The sequence below is a fragment of the Cibotium barometz genome, chromosome 10 (genome assembly GCF_041138505.1).
Source record: "Cibotium barometz isolate CiBa-2024 chromosome 10, ASM4113850v1, whole genome shotgun sequence".
In the NCBI taxonomy this organism is placed as follows: Eukaryota; Viridiplantae; Streptophyta; class Polypodiopsida; order Cyatheales; family Cibotiaceae; genus Cibotium; species Cibotium barometz.
In genome coordinates this window covers 6071845-6097929 of record NC_141055.1, presented here as the reverse complement: position 1 = coordinate 6097929, position 26085 = coordinate 6071845, and the positions used below count along the sequence as shown (strand labels likewise).

At 45.5% G+C, this 26085-nt stretch overlaps 1 protein-coding gene across 1 annotated transcript; it reads left to right on the top strand.

Annotated features, from left to right (window-relative positions):
• The first annotated feature begins 1567 nt into the window (after positions 1-1567).
• Positions 1568-25744, top strand: LOC147634472 (uncharacterized). The gene is made up of 7 exons (XM_086803558.1): positions 1568-1887; positions 9883-9928; positions 10059-10129; positions 10264-10358; positions 14305-14372; positions 14491-14601; positions 25334-25744. The coding sequence occupies exons 1-7, from the start codon at positions 1665-1667 to the stop codon at positions 25467-25469; spliced, it is 750 nt and encodes a 249-aa protein (XP_086659684.1). The 5' UTR covers positions 1568-1664; the 3' UTR covers positions 25470-25744.
• Positions 25745-26085: the final 341 nt, after the last annotated feature.

Genomic DNA, 26085 nt, shown 5'->3' with positions numbered 1-26085 from the left:
TTTGCCATTCCAATCCATGTTGTCAACATTGTTGAGGACAAGGTTTTCCTGGTCAAGCCAAGTGTCACGCGTCCCAAGATCGGGGTTGCGGACATCGGGCCGCAATGCGTCCCATCATGCCAATATGTGATATAGCTCGGCTCCATCGGCCGTTGAGTGCGTCATAGCGCGATATAACCTTGTCGGGTCCCACCCGTCTCATGCATCCCTGGCCCAGCTCCATGGCCTTGTGGTCTCGGGTCCATCCATCCATCTCGAATCCATGATCCAACCGGCCCGGCCTCATCGGCCCGTCGGCTCGGCACGGCTCGCCATCCCGACGGCTTCGCCGTTTCCACCGTTTTTCCTTCCGTCGGTTCCATTTCCACTTCGGCATGATCACCGTCAAGGTGAGGAGGGCATCCCCCGGGGCACATGGCACATATTAACCCCCATCGCAACACGGGAGGCCTAATGTGCTTACCCGGTGCGTGAGTGCGTTCTAGTGTGCCTAGATATGGGTCCATGTTTCGCCGCTCCTTACACTTCCTCCCCATATAGATGCATGATTTTCGGTGCGGTCAAGTATACCTCGAGAGCACCATGTGAGGCCGGATAGAAATCCCAAAAATCTCATGCCTCACATACACCCCCCTTTATGGAATTGACGTCCTCGTCAATTGATTTTCGAACTAGAAGGGAGTGCCTTTGTATCATGTTTATTATATTCTCCAACAAGTGCCTACAACTAAGACAAAAAGAAAGCGGGAGGTCTTAACCTTGATTTATAGCCATGAGCAAAGTCAGTGTCTAACCCGTTACAACTGTGCATATTTTTGTATTTTTATCTATCTGTGTGGCCTGGACTTCAAGCCCCCGCTCAAAAGTCCCCCGAATCCCCAATGTGTGAGGTACCAAAATGCTGCATTGGACCCCGCTTGTCTGAGCCGAATATAGATATGTTCAAGACAAAGCAGCACTTGCATGTTTCTCCCCTGAATCCAGTATGTTCTGGCCTTCTTGATCGTCGCATATTCAAGAGTTCCCAATGATATTCCCATCTTCAAGGAGGTCGACTCCATTGATTTTCATAACCCTGTTTCCACTTGGTGTCTCATCTCACCAATCTAATCATTTGCCATTCCAATCCATGTTGTCGACATTGTTGAGGACAAGGTTTTCCTCATCGGCCCGTCGGCTCGGCATGGCTCGCCATCCCGGCGGCTTCGCCGTTTCCACCGTTTTTCCTTCCGCCGCCGTCGGTTCCATTTCCACTTCGGCACGATCACCGTCAAGGTGGGGAGGGCATCCCCCGGGGCACATGGCACATATTAACCCCCATCGCAACACGGGAGGCCTAATGTGCCTACCCGGTGTGTGAGTGCGTTCTAGTGTGCCTAAATATGGGTCCATGTTTCGCCGCTCCTTACACTTCCTCCCCATATAGATGCATGATTTTCGGTGCGGTCAAGTATACCTCGAGAGCACCATGTGAGGCCGAATAGAAATCCCAAAAATCTCACGCCTGACAATGCATACTATTCGGGGCGGGCTACATACCCTCAAGGCACCAAGTAGTCCCTTAGGATAGAAATCCCACCTCACAAAGCTAGCCTCCTTCAATTATCTTTTCTAATTTCAAATAAATGCATAGAGCTGGTGGGAAATAAAGTTCGTTTTCGTAAATGGCTTCCTTGGCCTCCTTCCAAGCCTCTCCTGTGTTTTCTCACAAAGGTCATAGCCATGCGAACGGAACGGTGAGAAGGGGCCTTCAGATAAGAGCATGCGATTCACATGAGAACTACCTTCATCAGAAAGGAGGAGCATCTTTCGTCTCCTTTGGAAGAAGGGAGTTAGCGGCTCTTGGACTAAACTTGCTCTACTTGTCCATCTCTGCAACCTCAGCAGGTCAGTAGTCATATCCTCCCCTCCACCTCTCTTTTTTGCTGCATTTTTGAAGTCCGGAATTTGAATTACAATTTTTTTTGTTTTTTTTATTGTTTCTCCTCAGAGTATTTAATGGGCAATTTCACCCGAAACTGTGTGGTGAAAGATAGGCCTCATATCATAAGATAGGAATGCTACTACAATCGTTTCTTCTTTACTGAGCCTGGCTACACACATCAATGCCTGTCCATTGGAATGGGCGGAAATCCGATAGCAGGTGGTCCGTACACATACGATAGAGTGGCTCAACAAGAAAGTGGTTGAGAAAAGCATCTTGCAGAAGATATGATTGGATGGGTCCAAGCTGCCACCGTCGAGATTTCCTGCCCTTATTATTTTGTGGGACAGGCAGCTGATGAGACTTCTGCTTGTTGCGCAGTGAGTATGTGTGTAGCTACTTCCTGCCCATCAGCAGCATCCAAGGCTGATCTCTAAGAGCTTGCAATTTACAGCTGGCTGAACGTGTGTAACTATTGGGAATCAAGGTCTTATCGGTGTGAACTCACTCTTACGAGTGAGGTAGTGTGTTTGTGTGTGAACCACCTCTTGGGGGTTATAATAGTATCTAGATATTTGTGTGTGTTATGACATAAGCAGGGATGCCACTAAGGCAACCTTTGTAACCTAACGACCTATCACCATAGGCGTAAGTGTACCTACAGCTTGCAGTTTGTTGGCTGGAGGCGATGGTGCAATTTGTTTGTTCAGGACCTAGGTCGTTGCAGAGGGCATCATTACACGTTGCAATCTTGTAGGTGGAGGATCAAAGATGGTGCTACTATAGTTGCTGGTGTAGCAATGGACGCAAGGTTCGCACTTCTGCTACACGAGATCGGTGCCTGCTAGTTTAGACCGCTCGGCAAACCATTTGAATGTACTATGTAGCAAATGAGAGTTGGACACATCACACTCATACTCAGCTCAACAAGGATTAACAACCTCTCTCGTGAGCAACCTCTTTTTAAGATGTGGAGAGGACAAACCTACTCTTGAACTTGCTTGTGAGCATGTGCCTGTTTGTGCACTCGTATTTGGAGGATTTTGTCATTTGTAAGACATGCATTGGCTAATCCTAGGGCTAATCGTGAAGAGGCAACAAGATAAAGACACAGATCAGAACCTGAGTTTGGAGTATAGGTTGCTGTTGTGGGCAAGGAGAGACTGGTGGTGGACAAGAGAGGCTGTCGGCCAGGGAAAACACCTGTCAGCTGCAGCAGAATAGATGAGATTCGTCTTGGACCTGGCCGACCAGCAGTCGGCCAGTCCATCAGTTTATTCCAAGGCCTATAAAAGGCAATATTTCTCATCGTTTTAGATTATTTAGTCCAGCATTGGGCTGAGTTCTAGTAGGTTTTACACCTTTTCAAGAAGGCAGCCAAGGGTTGCAAGATTTGTACTACCTTTTTGTACATTGGAATATATTAAATACTCAGCTCTCTCTCTTTCTCTTCTCTCTCTTCTGCATGTGTTTTGCATCAGCATGTTCCAAGATGGTGTTTAGGGCTGAAAGAAGACTCCCAGAGCTTCCACATGTGACAAATTTGAACCCTAGTCTCTGCGAGAGGGTGAGCCAGGCTCAAGTACGAGAGCGCCTATTTGTGCGTGATCACGGAATGACAGTTTTGCATTCATCCCTCTTCAGGTGTATGAGACTAGTGGTCAAGTCACGGTGACTCTTATGATGCGTCCTGCATTGACATTCTACTCCGACACACTCTTGTTTGGGTAACTTGTCTTCATACTTGCATTGCATTGGAGACATTCTACTCCGAGACACTCTTGTTTGGGTAACTTGTCTTCATACTTTGGACTATTTGACTGTTGGCAAGCCCTTGGAACTTTGTACAAATTTAAATACTCCAATAATATACATAGGGGGGGGTCGGCCCGTTCACGGCCCCAATGATGGTGTATTGTGTAGTGCTTGTCTCTTTTGCAGACTATCTTGTGCAATGATATACCATTTAGTTGTTATTTGCAAAGTGGTTTTGACATATTAAGTGTGTCCTGCGTATTGTTCACGAGACGATGCCCAAGGACGTCCGACGTTCACACCTAGCCGGTAGACAGCTGTCAAACACTATGGACAGCATGCAGGTTATATAGAGGAGCAAATACATGTGGGGCAGCCTTCTCGAGGTAAAGAGAAGATGCAAGAGGACGACTCAAATGTATTGAAAGCAGAGATTGAGCATGTCAAAAGGCAGTTGTATGCTAGGGAAGAAGATCTCAAGATGCTCTATGATAATCCATAGGTTCACAAGCTTATGGAGGCCACAAAGGCTGAGTCAATGGTGGCACACACTATGGATTCTATGGCGAAGGAATTGGGTATGAATCCCCGAGAGGTAGCCCTCAACTATCTTATACGCACTAGAGACTTGGTGAAAGGGAATTTTGCGTGAAAGAACCCCCGCATGGGGAGACAGGTAATGCTATGTCTTGCAGGGTCGAGTCTTATTTGCACAAAGATGAAGCGTCCGTCACTTCCAAGCAAGCCTCCGCCCCATAGGGGTTGAGAAAGGATGTATATGGCAGAGAGTGCAAAAGAGGATGTTAATGTACATGTGATGCATGCTTCCCATGGGGAAAGTGATAGGCATGTTAGCTGCTGCGTTTTGCGTATGGAATTGACTAGAGATGAATCCTGTCATGGGCTGGAAGCTGTGCATAATGTCGGGACAGCCAAAGCTGATTTTGTATCACGTGCCACTCATGCCACTGAGTACACCCATGGTGAAAGAGTCTCAAGCAGAGATCCTTATGTGAATGCAAGTATTGGGAGGCCGCCTTTGCATAGGTCACCATTGCATAGAGCACATGCCTTTGTGCCGCATGTTTCTCGTCAAGGTTTGATGCATGCACCTACTGCTATCCCATTGGATAAGGGGAAGAGAAAGATGGAAGTCGAGGTTCACCATGCCAAGAGGCTTAAAGAATTTAAAGCAGGTGACAAATCTGTGAAGTTTGAAGCCTATCATAGAGATTATGATGCAAACAAGGCAATGGCTTTTATAGCCTAGTTTGACATTGCCTTTAGTGACGAGGAATTCTCTGAGAAATCCAAGATTTGCTATGTAAGCATGTTTCTAAAGGGGTCCGCTGCCCATTGGTGGATCATGGATAAGCTCTCTAGCAGTCTCGTTCATACATGGAAGGCCTTCAAAGAGAGATTTTAATCACAATTCTTGCCTCCCAATGCCGTGGAGAAGATCATGAGCAAGTGGGATAAGATTGAGCAGAAGGACAATGAGTTTGTGTAGACATACGTAAACAAGTTTTGGAAGATCTACTGGGAGGTCTTGCCATTCTTGCTTGTAGGTGAGCCCGAAAAGAAAAGGAAGTTCAAGTCTGGACTTCAACCAGTCTACAAGTCCGGTCTTGATACTCACCACAATGCTACCTTGCAGGACTATATAGCAATTGCTCTTGCCACTTATCAATTGGAGCATAAACTGCAGCATTCTGGTAAAGGAGACCATGCGTTCAAGGGCAAAGAGAGGGCTGGTCATAACTAGCAAAAGAGTGGACAACATGCTAAACCTTTTGTGAAAGATGTAAAGAGTGGTGGGAAGGCTGAAAATATGCAGCCAAAAGGATGCCTCTCAGAAAAAGCAAGTTTAGCCTCACTCTTGAGCAAAGGGAGCAATATGCCGAGGAGGGTAAATGCTTCTCATGTGGTAGCAAAGATCACATGTTTAGGGAATGCCCACAACGTAAGAAGAAGGAAAAAGAGAAGCAACCAATGTGCATGCCGTTCCCGACGTACAAGGGAATACATAACATGACAACAACGAGAGAGTGGTATGTAAAGCATGGGGACAGCTCAAATATCAGCCCGCTCTCTTTATGTTTGATGATTCTGTCACATATAATTTCATTTATGTGAAAATGGCGCCACTTTGGGTTTTGAAATAGGGGACATGGGACCCCAAATAGAAGCAGAGGCCGCATTTGTTGGTAAAGAAGTGCAGGTAATCCGGATCATTGGGAAGTTGCGCATACATATCCAAGCTACCTTGATCATGATAACTTTTTGGTTGCACCACTCAATGGATGTGATGTATTGTTTGGGAAACCATGGCATCACTGCATAGAGCCATGTAAGGAGTTCAGAACCAACATGATTACTTTTATGCATTGTTAAGCTTTTGCTTAATTAAACATGGTTATAATATGTTAATGCTTAAATACTTGAGTAAACATGAGGCAAAGAGCGGAAAGCTGTGTTGCTATATTGAGACACAAGGCCTTGTTAAATAGTACCTGAAGAGGTACAAATGAAGAGGCACATCCTTGATGAAAGGGTGTGACTCTTGAATGAATAGTTATGTTCTTTGGACACAGAGATGTGTCCTTTGATCAATAAGAGATGTGTCCTTTGATGATGATCCATGTGACAGGGTGTGACTCTTCGCTGGTGTCCCTTCAATGATTAAGAGTAATTAAGGATAATTAAGGGTGTGACTCTTCGCTGGTGTCCCTTCAATGATTAAGAGTAATTAAGGATAATTAAGGGTAATTAAAGATAATTAAGGATAATTAAGAGAGATTAAGTCACAATCGTGACATGCATAAAGACGGTATGCATGTTATAGATACTGGCCATGAGGGAGACTCCATCCTAGTTGTATCTCATATCCAGATTAATAAAGCAATGAAGAAGAGTGTTTCCACGTACTTGGTCTTTGTTCGTGATAAGATTGAATGTAATGATGTACGTGTAGATACTCTCACACGTGAAAGGCTGAAATTTTTAAATGCATACAAGGATTGCTTTGCAGATGCATTACTAGGAGAGCTACCTCTTGAGAGACTCGAGAATCATCACATTGATTTGGTGCTGGGTAGCTCCCCACTGGGGGACCGTGCACAAACGGGCATGCTCGTACTAACGCAGGCAACATGTACTTGGTTTTTCCTCATACCCTCTTGACCTTCACTGGCTCCTCTATAAATGAGGGCGCGGTCAGGGCAGTCATGGGAGAAACCTCTTTCCAATGATCCTCTAGAGTGTATGCAACTGGAGAAGAACTTACCTACACAAAGCTTGTAATAACAACATTTAACTTGAATTATTATCTGAATTTGAGATAAAATATTGAAATAAATACGTGGCATGGATTTTAATTCATATCTCAGTAATGAAGTGTCACATGCACTCTGCTCTCAGTACATGGTGACAAACCGGCTCATCATCAGCAGTGCAACATTTGTACATTATTAGAACCCAATAGGATAATAATTGTCGTACGCCGTGATCCCATTGTACACCCTCAGTCCAGGATAAGTCAGGCACGAGCGACGTAGGTCATTCCTCAGCCTTAGCGGGTCAGTTAGTCAGTCAAGTCCCTTAACCCACTTGGAGAGAATCATTCATGCATGTAGAGTCAGTAGAAGCCTTAGAGTTTGCATTAGAAAGAACTCTGCATCCTGCATAATATGCATTCGTATGCCGCCTTGCTTTTTGGCCCTGGAGCTTCTTTTTGGAAAAGCGGCTTTTAGCTTTTTGATCCAGTAGTTTGATGTCCTCTTTCCAATGGTGGCCCTCAGCTCTCGGTCAACATAGTTTGACTTTTTAGTTTTTCTTGCTTTTTGACCAAGATTGATGCTTTTTCCTATGCCAGTTTTAGGAACCTTGTTCCCATGTGTTCATTAACATGTCCATGTGTCAGGGCATGACGAAGGGCCAAATAGTTATAGCATGCGACAAATAACTGTTATTAATCATGAGCAATTTTTTATGAGATAAAGGACAATCATTGTCAGCCATGCCAAAGTACAGAGGAAGCCATACCGACGAATGATCAGAAAGGCGCAATGTATGATCAATCCACATCTTACATGTGTATGCATCATATTGAGCGGCGTTGAGAAGGTACCATCTATCCAAACGTGCCCAGTAATGCAAAGCAGCATTATGATGAAAAGTATGACCCTTTGACTGTTGCATGAGCTGTGTCTACAAATCACATGCATCCAAAGAAGTCATTGTCTGCATCTAGTCTTGCCTTTCGGAGGATATCATATGAGAGCGGTGAGAGGTATTATCATGGAAATTATTAAAATCCCCTATGATGAAAGCCCACATCCTTCCTACTCCTGTAATATTGCCTGAAGTGTTTGGCACAAGGGTAGGCAAAGTATATGTAGAAGCTCCTTTCGTCCAATTGCGAGAGACCATGGGTCTTTGTCTAGAAGATATTGTTTTTTTAGGAGTCTACCATGTATCAGAGTCAGGTTTGTCTTTATCTTTCACATTCATCACATGAGAACCTTTTGAGACAGCTTTTGCTTTTCCTTTATCCAAACCTGCAGGTTGTGAATGATTTACATTCATACGCTTTTGAGTTTGCACAGATGGCATAGGAGCAGTTTGAGGAGAGGGCATGGCTTTAAGAGGCGGCCGTAATAAAAGCGAAGGACATTTTGATTACATATGTCCAAACTTTTTGCAAGTAAAGCAGGAACTTGCAAAATTTTTCCATTTAAGCTTAAAGAAAACTTCCTGTGTCGGAATCCCTTGCATTTCAATATCCATTGCAACCTTGTGAGGGGCTTGTTTGTCTGTATCCCAAAGGATACAATATTTGTTAACATTGCCAGAAGATCTGGGAGGGCATAAAACCAAAGGATACAATATTTGTTAACACTGCCAGAAGATCTGGGAGGGCATAAAACCTTGCCCAGCGATTCAGCCAGAAAAGGCAATGCAAGGTGCATATAAACTGGGAGATCCACCACTTCAACCCATACAGGGCACCTGTGTTTGATAAAATTTTGATAATCCTTAGTGGGCGACCAATGCACCATTTGATGTCCAAAGAACAAGGGTGACTTTTCCAATAGCATTTGTTTATGCTTGGACTCAATGAGAATGACGTCATAGAAGCCTCTCGCTGCATAATAAACCCCTTCCACAAAACATCCACCAATCATGGCTTTTATCCATTGGCCAACATTCGCTGCAGCAAGCATTTTACCAAGGAAGAAAAAGGATTGCCGTTTTTTGAGATAGTCTCGTAAATAAGGTCGAAGAGTACATGACCAGTGATTTTCAAACGGAAATCCGGCACAGGCGCATCCCATGCTTGTCGGATGTCTGCAAAGCCTTCGTGAAGAGTGTCACAAAACTGTTGCAATTCGGGATTGTCACAGTGGAAAGGTTGCGAATCAGAATGCAACTGTCTACGTTTAGGATCAATAGACAATTCCCCTCTATGATAAGTAGCTACAGATTGGGCCATGAAGAAAAAGAGAGGAGAAAAAAAGACGGAAGATACAAGAGGCACGAAAAAACAGGAAGACACAGACACACAGAGAAGAGGAGAGGAGAGCAAAGCAAAAAATAAGAGAAGCAGGCAAATTTATTCAACATGGAAGGAATAGGAGAGAGAAAGAGAAAGGGTGCACTCACACTCACACACACACACACACACACACAGCCGCATCCGGAAAGAAGACAAAACGAACAGCAGGAGAGGGAGTAGGTGACAGACGTAAGGACACACAAGAACTGCAGAGACAGCTACTAGGCAGGATAGACAACGCTGCAGAGGCAGCAGACGTGAGGAGCGCAACCAGCACTGCAGACTCAGCAAGGGATGACAGGAGCCAGTGCTGCAGGGCAGAAGGCAGCAAAGGACGGCAGCCAGAAGGCAGTGCTGCACAGGCATTAGGCGGCGTTGCAGAGCTCCACAGATTCGTGTCTCACTCATATCACACACGTCTCCACACACACAACAGACTTTTTTTGTTGTAACATAACATGTTATCACAACACACACACACACACACACACACACACACACACACACACGGGTGCACACCCTGCACGGGTGAGCATGCACTTTACACTTAATGGTGGAAAAACTACATGTTGTGAACGTTATTATGACACATGGTTTCATATACATTTCACTGATTTTGCATTTTCCTTATTTTGAATCCAAACAGAAGCTGATGGTGGAGCTCCTGGTGCCTTCAGCAAGTACATAAAACGGTGTGATTTTTCACATCCTTTGCAATTTTGACAGTAATTTTTTAAAAACTTCTCAAGGTTGGCATAACATCAGCATTTACTATAAGAACATGTCCTGTTTGATACTTAACAAGATTTTATTTGTATACAGAAAGAAACTTGATCCGCTTGATACTTACATTCCTCCTGTGCTTCTTAGCCAATCACAATTCCAAGACCTAGGTTTGTGATTTTTTTTTTGGAAGCATGAAAAACTTTTGTCTGCGATTGGTTTTACATGTTTAATACCTTTTTATTGGGTAAACAAGGTTGATTATACTTTCTTTCACATGAGCAGCTTTGGCATTTATTTGCAGAAGCGAAATTGCTATCAGACAAGCCAGACTATGGTGATTCACGATCTTATTTACGCTCAGGTCCCGCATCATCCCTTCGCACCAACATCAGGGCGGTGAGTATTTTGGGTGTTTAGAAAGTTCATGAGACTGTTGATGGGTCTTTATGTAGTGACATGGAAAAGAAAATGTTTGAAATGCAAAAGTGTGCAATGTTGAGTAGGAAGTATAAGGAGAGGTCTTGAAGATAAATAAGAATGCTAGGATTTGGAAGTGTGAAATGCAAAAGCATGCATATAAAGTAGGAAGTAAAGCAGTAAGCCTTGAAGATAAACAAGAATGCTAAGCATACCAAAGTTCCCTTGGCTGTTGCCTCTACAAGCTGCAAGCGCATTTCAAGGTCAAGGACAGATTTCTCCAAATGCCAAGAACCTGCCGATGATTCTCCATCTACTGGGCTAGGTTAACTTGAAGCGAGTCTCTCTGCAGATTTCGATATTTTGTGGCTTGATTTTTATTTGCTGGGCAAGGAGGAATCATGATGCATACGTGGTGTGCTCTGTGCCCAAAGGAACTAGGCCCACTTTTATTGATGTGGTTAGGCTTTTAATTATTGGGCTTTGTGTAAAGTGACTTAACTTTTAAGACTCCTTTTGTTAGGTGTTGGCTTTTATTACTAACTCCAAGCTTGTATAAGTGAGTGGATTCAATCTTGGCGCCTCAAAAAAGGCCATTTTGACAACTATGACTACCATCATCCTGTATTATTTTGGTCTCACGGGCCACTTTGGCCTTCCCCAGATACTAAGATGATTCTTCCACGGTTGGCCTTGGAGTCCTCTCTTTTGGCACAGGAGGGTCATATCAGATGTTTTGTATGTACGCACCGCAGCACCATCAGTTGGCTTGAGTCAGATGGCCTTCGGATGGATAGCTAGGTTGGACTCCCCCCTCCTTGATCTCTCATGGCAGGAGATCAACTGCATCATTTGCTCGGATTTGACCCGACTTCACTTAAACCTTACATGGATATCCTTGGTCGAGCTCTCTCCGAAGCTCCTGTTCTAGAGAGCATTGCCTGATGGTCATTGGGGATGGATTCTTTGAGAGGCACGGCTATTTCCACAAACGCATGTCCCAGGCCATGAAGATTTCTTTGGCGAGCTGAGGGTATCTTCACATCGTCTTTGGATTGATGAGGCAGGGAGAGTAGAGGACATCCCATGGTATGCAGATTATGTAGCACTGGGGAGATAGAGGCAGAGGAGAACTACATATTTAGATGCCCATTTTACTACGAAAAATGAGGCTGCTTCCACTTTTCTTCAGCGGGGGATTCAGGCCTTTCTCACAAGTGATGCATTACAGAGATCAGAGATGTCTGGGACTACACTTACTAGAGTTGAGTCCTCACAGAGAGAGACTATCGAGGTAGGCATGCCGATACGCAGGATACCACACAGACATCCATCAAACTTCTTTGGGAACCCCCAGGTGACTGTGACAGATACTTAGCCCACACAGCATCAGAGGGGATAGAGAGACCCCAAACGAGACAGCTGAGCTCACCGTCGAAACCCACTCGCTCCTCTTTTACATGGGGTCATCGAGGATCGTGCACAGTTCTTTCAGAGAAGTAGATACCCCCATTGTAAGGACCACATACTTGGAAATCCTAAAAGGGTTAATCCGCAATCGGATCTTGATCACTGCGATAGATTGTGGCTAGCATCTCACCACCCAGGCATAGGCTCCCTTCCGGAACCACACGCGAGCCTGAGTTCAGATTGCCGTGACTCAGCCAAGCCCTGACAGTATGTCCTGGCATCCCATTACCACTAGTTGCCTGCAACTACTCTGACCTTAAGGTCTTGGAGACCTCCGTCTTTGCGTGGATATCTCATAATCATCGTAAGTGAGTGCAAACCCACTTATATAGTAATAACAAGGCTATTATTGGTCCACTACTTTTATTATAAAGCCCTTAGCCATAATTAGCCTCTAGTTACCTTTTTATTGACTCTAGGACAATCTAGACCTCATTCTCGCTAGCCCTTATCTCTCGGGTAGGTCCTATCAGTCCCCACACCCCGGCTAAGCTCCAGCCCTAATCTTGGGTTAGCACATCCCCTTAAACCCTGGTTATCACTTGCCCAAGGCCCAGCTAGGGATGTAATCTTGGGTTAGCACATCCCCTTAACCCCCGCTTATCACTAGCCCAATGCCCAGCTCCTATCTTTTAGATTCACGTCCTCGTGAATCCAAGTAGGAGACAATCAACAGTAAGTTTAACCTCATATTTGTCTATCCCACCATAGCATCCGCTTGAGTTCCTTGGTCCTTACCTAAGTTAGTGTGGATTCCCTATAGCATATCCTTGCTATTGGATTGAGAGAATTCTTATGACGTAACTTGCCTACCAATCCAATTCCATCTTGACATAAAGGTTCGAGTTGGATACAAAGAAAAAACTGAAATGTAACGAGTCCCACCAAAGACAACCCTAGCACTAGTCCACTACATAGTTCAGCCCTCATGCCAAACTATCTGTGCCAGTGTTTGCTACGAAGTTGCTAGTATCTCCCGTTCGCACTTCGTACAATACCTAGTACCTGGAGTGAGTCCGGACATATGATGTCACCGACCTAGATGTTTCCAGTGTGAAAAGGGGTCTGATGGATTCCAAGACGCCTAAATATGCATTAATGTATAAGCTTTGGGAATGGGGAATTATCTAGTACAAAAGATTTAAGCACCTGAAGCCTGGTCTAGGTGCCCTGTTTGGACACAGAAATGGGCATTGGATCTCAAGTGTCAAAGTGGAAAGCATGTATGACGAGCTCCTGGGGATTTAGGAGAGATCTAGCATTGAAATATGATTCTACATGGTGCTCACATATATTTCTCATAAGGTGGAATACAAAGGAATAGACTTCTAAAATCTAGGAGGGTTACTATTTTTGGACAACCCCAATGGAAATTCTGTTCATGGCATTATGTTTGCAAGCTCAGTGAATGGAGGGGAGTTGCCGAAGCACCTTTGATAGACGGTCTACAAGTTGAGATATTTTTAGAGATGAAGTTTATGGGGGGTGACATCTCTTGAATTGGGACATGTGGCTTGACTGTGGATCAAAGTGAGACAAGTGGCCTCACACTTGTCACCTCAGCTCTTCACTTGTCATTATAGCTTTTTCTTGCCATTCTAGCTCATGAGAGTCCCAAATCTATAAATTGGAGCCCTCTCTCTTCATTTGAGTAGGCTCTCTTGCTGCAAACTAGCCTCTACCATGTTGGATGCTTGCATTCTTGTGTACAACACTCTATGGAGAGTCTCTACACTGCTGTTCTTTCCTCTACAAAAGGGTACTCTACCTCTTTAGCTTTTCTATGGCAGTTTCTTGCTATATCAGGTGTACTTGCCATTGTACTTGTTGTACCAATCATTATACTTGTCGTACCAGCCTTTTACTTGTAGTACTTGTCATACCAGTCTTGTACTTGTCGTACCAGTCATTATACTTGTCATACTAGGCTTGTACTTGCTGTACCAACCATTGTACCAGCCCTTGTACCAACTGTACTAGCTCTATTGTTGATGCCCTGACTTGTTTTGGTTGGTGCCTAAAGCTATCTGGACTGTACGGGAGGGTCTTGGGCCTAAGGTGCGTCAGAAAAAAAAAAAACTGTTATAAATAGCCAACACACATGGATTTATTAATAATTACTTTAGCCGTCTGGATTAGCCTGCTTTCTCCTAGTCCCAAGGCTCCCCTAACCTTGCTAGAGTAGGCCACTAATCTGGAGGATTAGTACCACGTACATAACATTCACAGTGTGAAATCCATGTGCCAATAATGGAGCAGTTTGTTTCATCTTCCAAATCACTTGATTTGTTCTCTGCTAGAGTGATTCACTTCTGCTTGCCCTCTCATTGCTCTCGTAGTCCTTCTTTCAGTTTAAATTTGACTTGTTTAGAATGCACATATGCCTGTCTGTAGATTTTCATCTAGTTATAACGATTTTGGAACAACTATAGCTGATTGGAGTGGTATTTGGCAGGTTGCACAGTATGCATCAGAAGCAGGTGATGGCAAGAGTGCTTTTGATGCAGTTGACCAGTGCATTGGGTAAGCATAGCCAATGGCATGTTCTTCAGGGTTATTTGACCAGAAGAGAAGACTCTCTAGACTCAACCTGTTTTGGTTTTCTTTTGTCTCGCTGTTCTCATCTTAATGTGTCATGCAGTTCACTTGAAGATCTTGATTCGCTACTGCTAAGGGCTTCAAGAAACGATTCGTCTGCATCAGTTCAAGAAATGAAGGACAAGATTGCAGCAGCAGTAGCTGCCTTGGACAGGTTACACAAAAAAAAACCTGAAAATTTGAAACTTAACAACAAGAATTTTTGTACTGTTAGAGTTGTGAGTAACATTTGCTTGATAAAAAAGAGAGGATTCTTTCTTGTTTTATTCTGTTGTAATTGTAATTTTGGAAATTGGGGTCCAACATAGAGTGTCATTGATTCTAAGGAGCATTGCCTACCCTTTGGAGTGCTTTGAATATGGCTAAGAGGGGTTTGGTGATCCATCTGATCAGATGCACTAGTCAATCGAGATGTTTCTGTGACTTCTGGAAGGGTTGTCTTTTAGGAGCGTTCTCAGCAGGAGGAATTGCATCAGGGGCCTATGCTTCAGCAGGAGGAATTGCATCAAGGGCCTATGCTTCATCATGAGTTGCTAGACCAGTGGCAGGTACTACATAAGGAGGTGCTGCCATGGAGTCCTCCTGATTGGGTGAAGGCCTGAAGATGCCGACACTTGCGAAGAAACAAACTGCCCGAAAGCTGAAAAAACCTGTTGAAGGAGAGATTGAAGAGGATAGGGCTAGGGTGAATGTGAAGAGGATCAGGAGGGGGCTGCACTGAATGATGGAGAAGGGGGAGCTGGCCGGCAAAAATGGCGGAAAGGCGGGGATGGAAGAGGCACAGGTGGAAAAGGCAGGAAAGAGGCTAAGGGTGGGTGGAAAAAGGGGGGGAAGAGGTGAAGGTGGGCGGAAAAGGCAAGCAGGAAGGGAGGAACAACAAACTTGAAGGAGGGCAGGTGGTGGTGTTTGAGGGGATCGAGGGCGGGGGGTGTGCTGGATGAAGGAAGGCGTAGCAGGCAGGCTTGAGCTGGGGCAGAAGCGGGAGGGAGGCTGATGGGAAGGGGGTGGCGCATAGGGTGCACAGGGGATGGGAGGGGTGCGTGCAACAGTGAAGGAGAGGGGGGGGGTGGGCGGGGGCTGGGGCTGGGGCTACGCTGGAAGCTTCAGCTTGCTTGAACCCCTAGCTTACTCTATCCACTTACGTGAGGTTTTCCACCTCCAACTTCCCTCTCTTTCTGCTTGTGTGAGGGAGTATTTAGATGCAACCGTCCCCCTCCTCAAAGGATGTGGACGAAAGTCTAAGCTCCTATTACGTGGAATGAGAGGCTTTGATCATTCTTTTAAAAAGATCAAGGTTATGGTGAGAGATGCACCAGTTCTGGCAATACTGGATCATGGTGAACCATTTGTGGCTGAGATTGATGCTAATGATTTTGCGATAGGGGCTGCCTTATTCCAGGAGTTCCGACTTGTGGCTTTTGAAAGCAAAAAGATACCCATATTAGATGGCATACTTTGGAGAAAGAATTATGCTGTTATTCATGTATTGAAAATTTGGTGACATTACTTGTATGGATCCAAATTCGTTATTTTGACCAACCATGAGTTGATCAAGTATTTTTGTAATAGACCTAAGCTGAGGGGAAGAAGGTACAGTTGGCAAAGTTGATGCAAGATTTTGATATGGAGATTGGTATCGGAAGGGTAGCATGAACATGGTTGCAGATGCATGGAGTCGGATTGGTGGGGAGGTGAATCTTTTGAGTTTTGACCAAGATTTAGGGTGACCTTTATGATTCCATGAGAAGGTTATGTGAGACCAATAGATATTTTGGTCAGTTTTGGCAGCAGGTCTAGGCAGGGAGCTCCATTATTATAGACCAGAGCTCAAGATCATTCCACCTGCCAAGGTGGCTAGAGGTCGGTATCTTTTTTGGAATGGATTAATGATAAAATTTGCATGCTAGATAGTGTTGAGATTAGGAGGAGGATTCTTTATGATTATCACGACGCTCCTACTACAACAGGTCATCCGGGGGTATGTCGAACCTATGACTCCGTAAAACGTGTGTTTTACTAGCCCAAGATGAGGTAAAAAGTCAAGGACTATGTGGTAAAGTGTCGTTAGTGTCAAGTGAACAAGGCTGAGTGCCATAGGGCTAGAGGATTGTTACATCCTTTGGAGATCCCTTATAGTAAATGGGAGATCCCTTATAGTAAATGGGAGATCTCCAAAGGATTGTTACATCCTTTGGAGATCCCTTATAGTAAATGGGAGAGTATTTCCGTGAACTTTATCACTGGTCTACCATGCACTCATAGAGAGCGTGATGCCATTTGGGTGGTGGTAAACAGAGTGACAAAGATGGCAAGATTTTTTACCCACAAGGAAAACAGTAAATGCTCCTGAATTGGAATAGTAGTTTGTTGGGAGCTTTTCAGGTTCTTGTGACATAGTGAGTGATAGGGACTTGAAGTTTATCGGACACTTCTGGTAGCTAGTCTTTCAGAAATTGAGACACAGAGGGTGAATTAGGTTTTGGAGGATATGCTTTGTGCATACATCTCCAAGAGACCATCAAACTGGGAGATACGTTTCGATGGTTGAGTTTGCCCATAATATACGACCAATTGGTTACAGTCTGTTTATGCTTATGTTCGGTTAACCAACCTAGATTTCTGGTAGCTATGGGACTTATGGGTATTCAGAATGATATGGCTAGGGATTTCTTGGCAGATATACAGGAGATGTTAGCCAGTCTCTAGAGCTAGAGATTCTATCAGGAGTCCACAGGATAGAGTACGGTTTTATGTTTGTAGATAGCGTTTGCTGAGGAAGTTATTAGAGGGCATGCTGGTGTATTTGCGAATACCCCCGGAAGGTTGGGAAGTTATCACCTAGTTAGTGTTGACCTTTCGGATTTCCGTATCCTTAAAAAGATCGAAGAGGTAGCCTATGGACTAAAACTGCCAAATCCAGTCTTTCATGTCAGAAGAGTGAAAGAGATGCTGGGAGCTAAGGATAGCATTGTGACTCCTCAGATAGCAGGTAGATACACAGGGCTAAGGGTCATAATTAATAAAACTAGGCAGTATACTAGCTATCTATAGCAGGTTAGCTATTTAAAGGGGCAATTATCACCATAGTTGTTAGGTACGACACTGTACGATTCGTACGATACGATATCGTATGATTCGTATGATACGATACGGGAAAATACGGTATGATATAAATTTTTTTCTTATCGTACGATAAAATACGATGTTTAAAAAAATACTTATAAACTTAGGTATTTCCAATTTCGTGATATGGAGTATTTTAAAAAGGAGGGAAGCATTATAGTACAAAGGAAGCTCAAACATGCATAAACAAGCAAAAACAAGACCATTACCCCCCAAAAATTTATTTATTCTGGAAAAAAAAATGTTGGGATAACATTTTTCCTGGAAAAAATCCGTACGGTATTCTGTACGATATGGCGTCGTATGCCGTACAAAAACAACTATGATTATCACTATATAAGTGATGCCTTGGGTTATTCTTTGTTAGTCAGTTGTGCGGTGCACTTTTGATGGGTTTGTGCTTGGAATAGAGTTCCTACTCCTATTGTGGACATGGCAGATCACATATAGTTTTACCGAGGGTCCCTGTGGGCAGGCTTTGGTGGTATGGGAGGCCAGTGTTGATTGGCATGTATTTGAGGAGTGGAACCTTAGCCCATGTCTCGGGAGTGGATCGAAGTACTAATCCTATGGTTGAGTGGTGAGCTTGTCTATACCCCTTTTATTTGGTTTTCTCTAATCTTATGTTGGAGTGTGTTTACGATATCTTGGTTAGACAAGTTGGGAGGCGTTTTGGTTGGGTTTCGGAGCCGTATGTGTGTGTGTCCATCTCCTGTATCCACCCTGTGTGTCCATTAATGTGTAAGTGTGCTTATATGTGTGTGAATACTCACTTATGTGAGTTATTACATGTGAACTACCTCTTGTAGCCACCTAAGTGTTTTTATGTGTAAGTAGTGATGTCATCAGTGAGCCATGTGTCATTTCCTCATAGTTTGTGTGTTGAGAAAGATAAGGCATTTTGCCTATAAAAGCATTGTACCTTGTAAAACTTAACATCACATCAATTTAGCATTACATTGTACTTGCAATCATTGAGTAATTAACTATAGTTGATATTGCTCTCTCTCTCTCTCTCTCTCTCTCTCTCTCTCTCTCTCTTGCCATGGAGGACATTGAGGATATCTGCCATCGATCGATGAGAGACATCTTTGGATAGTGATGTATATGATTCTTACCTTTGTTGCTGGAGTTTTCCTTCCCAGATGTTATCCATTAGGAGCTCCTAGTACCCTACTTTTCCTCATATAGTTGTTGTTTCAATTTCAGTTAGTTGTTTAGTTGTTTTAGCTTTTCTTACACAGACATTGTATCAGATCCACCAATTGTTGTAACCTTTTTGGTCTCATAGGTCATTTTGGCCTTTTGAGGACGTTTATATATCATATCATTTCATTTCATTTTCTCGACACATGCGTGGTACTCTGAGGTAGTTGAGTGGTTTCATGCACATGGCATACAGATGAATTGTCTCCCCCCGTTTCAGTATAGCCTGGATTCCCCCTACCTTGATCTCTCACAACAGGAGATCAACCAGATCATCTGGTTAGATCTACTTGGGCTACACATACACCAAACTTGGGTGTCTCTATCAGAGATTGGTAAGAAGTGTGAGTACTATAGAGATCACTTCTTGAGACTCTCCGAAGATGGATTCTTTGAGATCCCAGGATACATACAGATACACATGTCACATGCTTCACGATCGGCCAGATCAGGGTATCCTCCCACCACCTCAGAGTAGAGACTGGCAGAGTTGAGGATATCCCACATGAGGAGAGGACATGCATAGGCTTCACAGGAGCAGCACAGGATAAGGCCCATTATATGTTCAGTTGTCCGGCTTACTATAAGATACGGGGGAGATTCCATTGCCTCTTCCGAGAGGGATTCGGACCACTCACATGGGTGATACAGTTTGAGGATCAGAGGTGCTTGGGCCTGTACTTGATGAAGCTCAGACGACACATGGATGTAGTGTTGAGGCAGCATGCCGAGAGACAGCCTCGACTCCGACAGGACACCTCACAAAGAGCCATCACAGATTTCTTTGTGGTACACACATCCGCATCGGAATCCACTGCCCACAACAATTCCTCTACTATAACATCAGAGCCCACCTGTACCCACGCTGCAGCTCCACGCCCCAGAGGAGTTCTTAGTGAGAGAGCTCGATCCATTCTGTGAGCCAGACATCCCCGACCCAAAGCATGAGGACCCTCCACCACATAGACGGATTCGTGAGGTTCTCCGTCGACATGACCCGCTTTCATCACAGAGGCCGGACTTTCACTCCACCATCAGATCGGTTTCGGCCGAGGCGGGTATTGTCATTAGCTGATCACAACATATCTCTCACTACATAGGATCATTTGTTGATCATATGTATTGTTAGATGTTTTCATTTTACTTTTTCTTTCAATTTTCCATGGCTCAGTATATCCATGGTACCATTGTATTACTTTTGGTCTCGTAGGCCCTTGGGGTCTTTGGTAGACGTTAATATAACTCTCTCTCTCTCTCTCTCTCTCTCTCTCTCTCTCTCTCTCTCATAGTGAGAGTTGTACATTGATTTGTCTCATAGGTCGAGTTCGCCCTCTAGTAGACGTTAATACAGCTTTCTTTCTTTCTTTCTCTCTCTCTCTCTCTCTCTCTCTCTCTCTCTCTCATAGTGACAGAGGCTCTCTTCCAGACAGTGACATACTGGCATAGGCTATGGGAGCTTCCACTTGATAGATACCCCCGGCTAGCCCTGGCGTCCTCGTGGCAGTTGACACTTGAGGGAGATACAGACAGGTAGGCACTTGGTTTGGCATGCACGGTATGCAGATGGAGGCACTCCCTCCCTTCCAGTACAGCATAGAGGCCCCGTCATTTGCCCTCAGCCGCACAGAGCGGAACAGGGTTATCAGGAAAGACATTGTCAGACTGGATACTCAGAGGACATGGAGTTCACCTAGTCGTCCACTGGGGACGAAGATGGCCTTCTACAGAGATCACCTCCTATGCCTGACAGAGGATGGGTTCATCAGCCGTCCACGCTACATGGACATACACCTATCCTTTGGGGTGAGATGTGCGATCGGCCATATCCGCATCTCGTCCCACCAGCTGAGAGTGGAGACGGCCAGATATGGGCCTAGGGTGGCCGCATCGACAGGATATGTCGGCTCTGTCACACAGAGCCCGAGATGGAGGATCATTACATATGCCGATGCCCTATATACTATGAGATTTGGGGGAGGTTCCACTGCCTCTTCCGAGCTGGGTTCGGACCACTTTCCAGGATCATGGACTTTTCAGATCAGAGATGCCTGGGACTTTTTCTTCTAGAGCTCCGTAGACATAGGGAGTCCTTAGTGAGATCCAGATTAGCTGTACTTGCTCGAGGACTAGCACAGAGAGCTCTCACCGACTTCTTCCATACCAGCACTCCGAGGGCCGATCCACCCATCATACCCAGACCACAGGCTAGTGTAGGAGCTTGGCCGAGAGGTGTGACACTCGACAGAGCGACTGAGTTATGCAAAGCTCGACGCCCCAGACCCCATGGCCCTCGCCCGCGCCCACTGCCACGCCACCATAGGAGGATCCGGGCCATCATCTCCTATTGTCGCAGGACCTCACGCCAGCTTAGTTTTACCACCTTCAGCACCATGTCACAGCGGCCCATGAGGGATGTATTAGGGTGATATGAGAGCTCTTTGCTCATGTACCTAGATCAGATTTTATAGTTCTAGATTTTTGTTATCTTTCTTTAGTACTATTTTGTACCCAGGATGATGTACCTCATGGATATGATGTAACCTTTTGGTCTCATAGGTCATTTTGGCCTTTTGAAGACGTTAATACAACTCTCTCTCTCTCTCTCTCTCTCTCTCCGCGTCCGCATTGCATTCTTGTATACCCTACGCATATAGGTTGCATACTGAGCCTCTAGCAGTAGTGCTCCATCCATCACCCCCCCCCCACTAGCTCAGTACTTTCATACTTTATTTCATGTTCATTTTGTCCTTTTTTTTTTCTGGACATCCAGAAGACATTGACAGTTGTACATTGATTTGTCTCATAGGTCGAGTTCGGCCTCTAGTAGACGTTAATACAGCTCTCTCTCTCTCTCTCTCTCTCTCTCTCTCTCCGTCTCTCCGCTAGGGTCTGCGCCTATTCGCTTCACTGTTCGCCGTCGCCTCGCTATGCTGGCCCGCCTCCCTCTCCGCTAGGGTCTGCGCCCCCCTTTCCCCACCCACCCTTGCTCAGGCCCCTAAGGCAGCAACATAACTCTCTCTCTCCTCCCTGCCTGTGGGAAGGACTGTAGAGTAATCTGGAGGAATGGCCCCGGGTCTCCAAGAGAAACTCGAGGCCGTCGAGACGGCAATGAAGGCACTAATCAAGGAGAACAAGAAGACATCCGATTCCAACCTCAATGAGGTGGAGAACAAACTACACCGGCACATCATGGCCCTCGAAGCACGGGTCACGGACCTTGAACAAGAGAACACGGCACTCAAGGAGGAGGTGAGTGCATTGAAAGTGGAACTGGTAGCCATCAAGAATATTGAGAAGGAAGAAGGGGAGATCAATGACAACACTCTCACGGCCATCAAAGAAGAGATCTCCAAGGAGATTACAAAGGACATGGAGGGAAAACTCGAAGCCAAGCAGTCAGGATGGGTTGAGGTGGTGAAGAAGAACATCCGTAAAGAAGTGAGGGAGGAGACTCAAAGGGAAGAACACCAAATCATTCACACCACCATTGAGGAGGAGAAGATGAGGCATGCCTGCCGCCTCAACATTCGAGTCACAGGTATAGCCGAGACACCCGACTTCACTCCCGAGAAAGATGGACAGCTTCTATACATGAAGCTTGGCTACAGGGAAGAGGACCCTCTCCCCTTCACCAAAGCATGGAGAGCCGGGAAAGACTCAACACGCAAGCGAGCCCTCATCCTACAGTTTGCAAGAGAGACGGAGAGGGTCACCTTCATGAGGAAGAGGGTCATACTACGAGGTTTAGAGGGAGCTCCTATTTTCTTGGATGATGATCTCACGAGGATGCAGCTTGAGCTTAGGAGAGCTTGCATGCCACGAGTCTTACACGCGAGGAGAGAAGGCAAGAAGGCCTTCTATCGAGATGGTCGGGTCATCATTGATGGCCGGCCCATGGATTAGCGGTTTGGGGCCTATGGGACACAGACCAGGCCACTGACAGAGATACACATGGTTCACTATGGGTGCAGCCTGGACGACTGGAGCATGTTATGGTGGGGAGAGACATCATACTTCTGACAGAGACACATCAGAGCCCAGAGAGAGGGCTACCTCGAGTAGAGGGACATCAATGTTTGGAGTGGCCAAGGTATCAAATAGCCACATCTTGGTTCTCGGCTCCTGGAAGTGGGCCTGGAAGCACTGTCTCTCCATGAGAGCAAGAGAAGCATACCCTCGTATCAGTCTAGCCTTTCTCTTAGGGTGACAGGAACTGGGTGATCAGATATGATTTATTGGGACTATACATAGAGGATACCTAGATCACAACACATGAGCCACTCTCACACAAACGACAATACTACATGGATACTTTCATGAGGCTTATAGAGGATGGTTTCATACTGAGGGCAAGATATCTTGACATATACATGTCACATGCCATGCGATTGCAGTGGGCCAGTTGCGGGTGGCATCACATTGTCTGAGGATAGAGACAAGGAGAGCCAGGCAAATACCTCGTGAGGAGAGGATATACACTATGTGCCAGCAGGAGGTCGAGTCAGAGGAGCACTTCATATGTAGATGCACCATATATTATGAGATTCGATGGAGGTTCCATTGTTGAGGGGTTTGGACCCTTATCCAAGATCATGGATTACCTAGATCAGTGGTGCTTGGGCCTCTTCCTACTAGAGCTTCATCGCCACAGAGACTCTTTGATTAGGGAGTCGAGACCCCATGGGAGGCATCCACCCCGGCCCTAGGTGACCATCACTCAGTTCTTTTGACCACGAGAGGACGCCCCACCAGCCATGGATGACATACCCACAGCCTCATCAAGCCACACATTCTTGAGTGCTCGACCCCCCGCCAGACCCCACTCTGGTGACTCTAGACCGGGCCACGGCACTACAACGAGCCCAACGCCCCAGACTCCCTGGACCTCACCAGCAACACAAACATCAGCCCCAACTTGAGGAGATATTGGAGAGGCACAGAGCCACCTTCCCACGCCCGGCGGATCTGTAGAGCCTTCTAAAGGCTAACCCCATGCTCGATATCCTTGACGGCCCCCTCCCCCTACTAGGGGGTTAGCTCCACAGGTTGTACGATGATGATGGTCCCACTTTGTATCATATGGCTTGGATTTGACATTCCATGCTCATAGCTCTAGTCTTAAAGCAAACTAGGTCTTCTAGATTGTGGTGCAATGTCGTACGAAACTTGGACTCCTCTTGGGAAACCCCCATTGTACTCAATAGTAGACCAAGTGAAACCCAAACGGTCAACTGTTTGGGTGTGTGAAAAATGGTATTTGACATAACAGACCACCCAATAGAAGGCAAATTTTTTGTAATGCCTCCTCACACACTATTAGAAGAGCTTGTGCTCGGAAGGAATTGGATGGGCCATTATAGATGTATTGTCGATCATAGTTCATGAATCAGCTGTAGATAGGGCACAATCTGGGGCAGCAGAGAGAATCGCTGAACCGGGAGCGATGATACCATGAATGAGTGCACAGAGTGGAAGCAAATAAGCACTAGAGTGTGCTGAGCAGAGAGTGCAAGAGAGAGAGAGATATGGAGCAACTATGCTGAATATACTGAAATGATACAGTCCCAAGCAAGAGACAGAAAGTGTCTCATAAGTGAGGGAGCAAAAGAAAGACTAGACTAGATGAAAAAGTGAGAGGCCAGCCCACCTATTTATAGGTAAGAGGGGCTGGCCGACTGGACAAGATGAACTGGCCGACTGGGTAAAGTGAAGCTGGCCGACTGGGAAAAATGCATCCAGCATGGGAAAAATCCCAGAAAAATATACAAAAAAGGGGTAGCCAGCCCACAATCAAGGGCCATGAAAAGGGACCAAAAGGGACACCAAATATGGGCAGAAACTGGGGATGAATGTGCTGACAAGACGCCTCTTAACACGCCTCTAAAAAGTAGGAGTCTTTCGAGGTGCATACCATACCCGCCTTGTACCAAACGCCTCTGACGCCTCTAACAACCCTGGGTGCGAGGTGCAAGAAGGCAACGGGGCAGCAGAGTGAGCGACATGCGGGCACTGTAAGAAGGGGGGAGAAGGGGGACTGCACAGGAGGAGAGAGGGGGGGGGGGTGTGGAGAACCAGTGCAATGGGAAAGGGGGGTGGACAACAGATGTGCAAGAGGGGGGAAAGGCCAGGGGCTTGTGTGCAAGCGAGGGAGAGGTGCAGCAGATGGGTGGGCGGGAGGGGTGCTCAAGCTGGGGGAGCTTCAGCCTTCCAATGGTGAGTGGTAGCTTAACCTTCCTTAGTGCTGCAAGATAGTTCTGTAGCATCCACTGTGTTTTGAGCGGAAGCCATGAGGTTTGCCTTGACAGAGTTGCTTTAGCACCAATCCCATTAGGTACTGCAGATTTCTTGGTACACCATATCCATGCATTTACAATTCATGTTACTGTATTAATATCACTGAAGGGTTTCAATTTCTTCTTGTCCTAATAAAATGCTTTTTGAGAAGGTGCTGCATTTTTAAAAGCTCCCTGCATATCATTTGAATTAGGATGAAATACTTGACTTGTTAGTCCGTGTGTCAAATGTGCTCTAATGCCAGCAATAATTTCGTTGTGCAGACTTTTGTCTACTGTACCAGCTTCAATTCTGGAGAAGTGCAAGGCCATTGTTGCATCATACAAGGAGAGCACCTTTACTTCTCCGGGTGCTGAGCAAGTGGATGCGGATACCAAATTGTTAGAAAGTCTCTTGTAATTTTAGAATCTCTCAGCTCAACAAGCCAATATTCTGGTGGACATGCAGAATTAGTCAGCTGTTGTGGATCTTCCTGATGTGTGCACGGTTTTGTGTTCCTAAAGAGTTGAATGCCATGTTCCTAAAGAGTTGAATGCCATGTATTCAAAGAGAGCCACCACTGGCAAGCCGTTGTTGTGGTGGTATGGAGCCACCACAAACAAACCATTATGTAAAATTAATGAGCGAACTGATTTATATCACCAAGCTGGCTTCTTGTTGTTGCCATGGGAGAATGTGTGTGTTTTGTTCATTTTTTTGCACGGGCCATGCATCAAAAGATATATATTTATATACCGACGGACTTACAGCCAAGTGGTTGATGGTCTTACCTGGGATGGGAGGGTCCTGGGTTCGAGCCTCCCCAAGGCTATACCCGAAGACATCAAATCGTCTACAGACAGGTTTCTAGATTGCCTATGGGCGGGGGCTCTCTATGTGCCTGTGGGTGGGGAAAAAGCTTCACTGATGCAGGATCTCTCACTAGGAAAAGAAAAAAGAAAAAGGAGAGAGATTTACAACTTAGAAAAACATGGTGATATTCTAGAGAGTTGGTGCTAGGTACATGAGAAATTAT

What these genes read in the sequence shown, in the direction of transcription:
- LOC147634472 (XM_086803558.1), top strand. Translation starts at nt 1,665, where the DNA reads ATGGCTTCCTTGGCCTCCTTCCAAGCCTCTCCTGTGTTTTCTCACAAA. An exon ending in TTCAGCAAGTACATAAAACG is followed by an intron (nt 9,929 to 10,058) that starts GTGTGATTTTTC and finishes ATTTGTATACAG; the next exon opens with AAAGAAACTTGATCCGCTTG. An exon ending in ATCACAATTCCAAGACCTAG is followed by an intron (nt 10,130 to 10,263) that starts GTTTGTGATTTT and finishes ATTTATTTGCAG; the next exon opens with AAGCGAAATTGCTATCAGAC.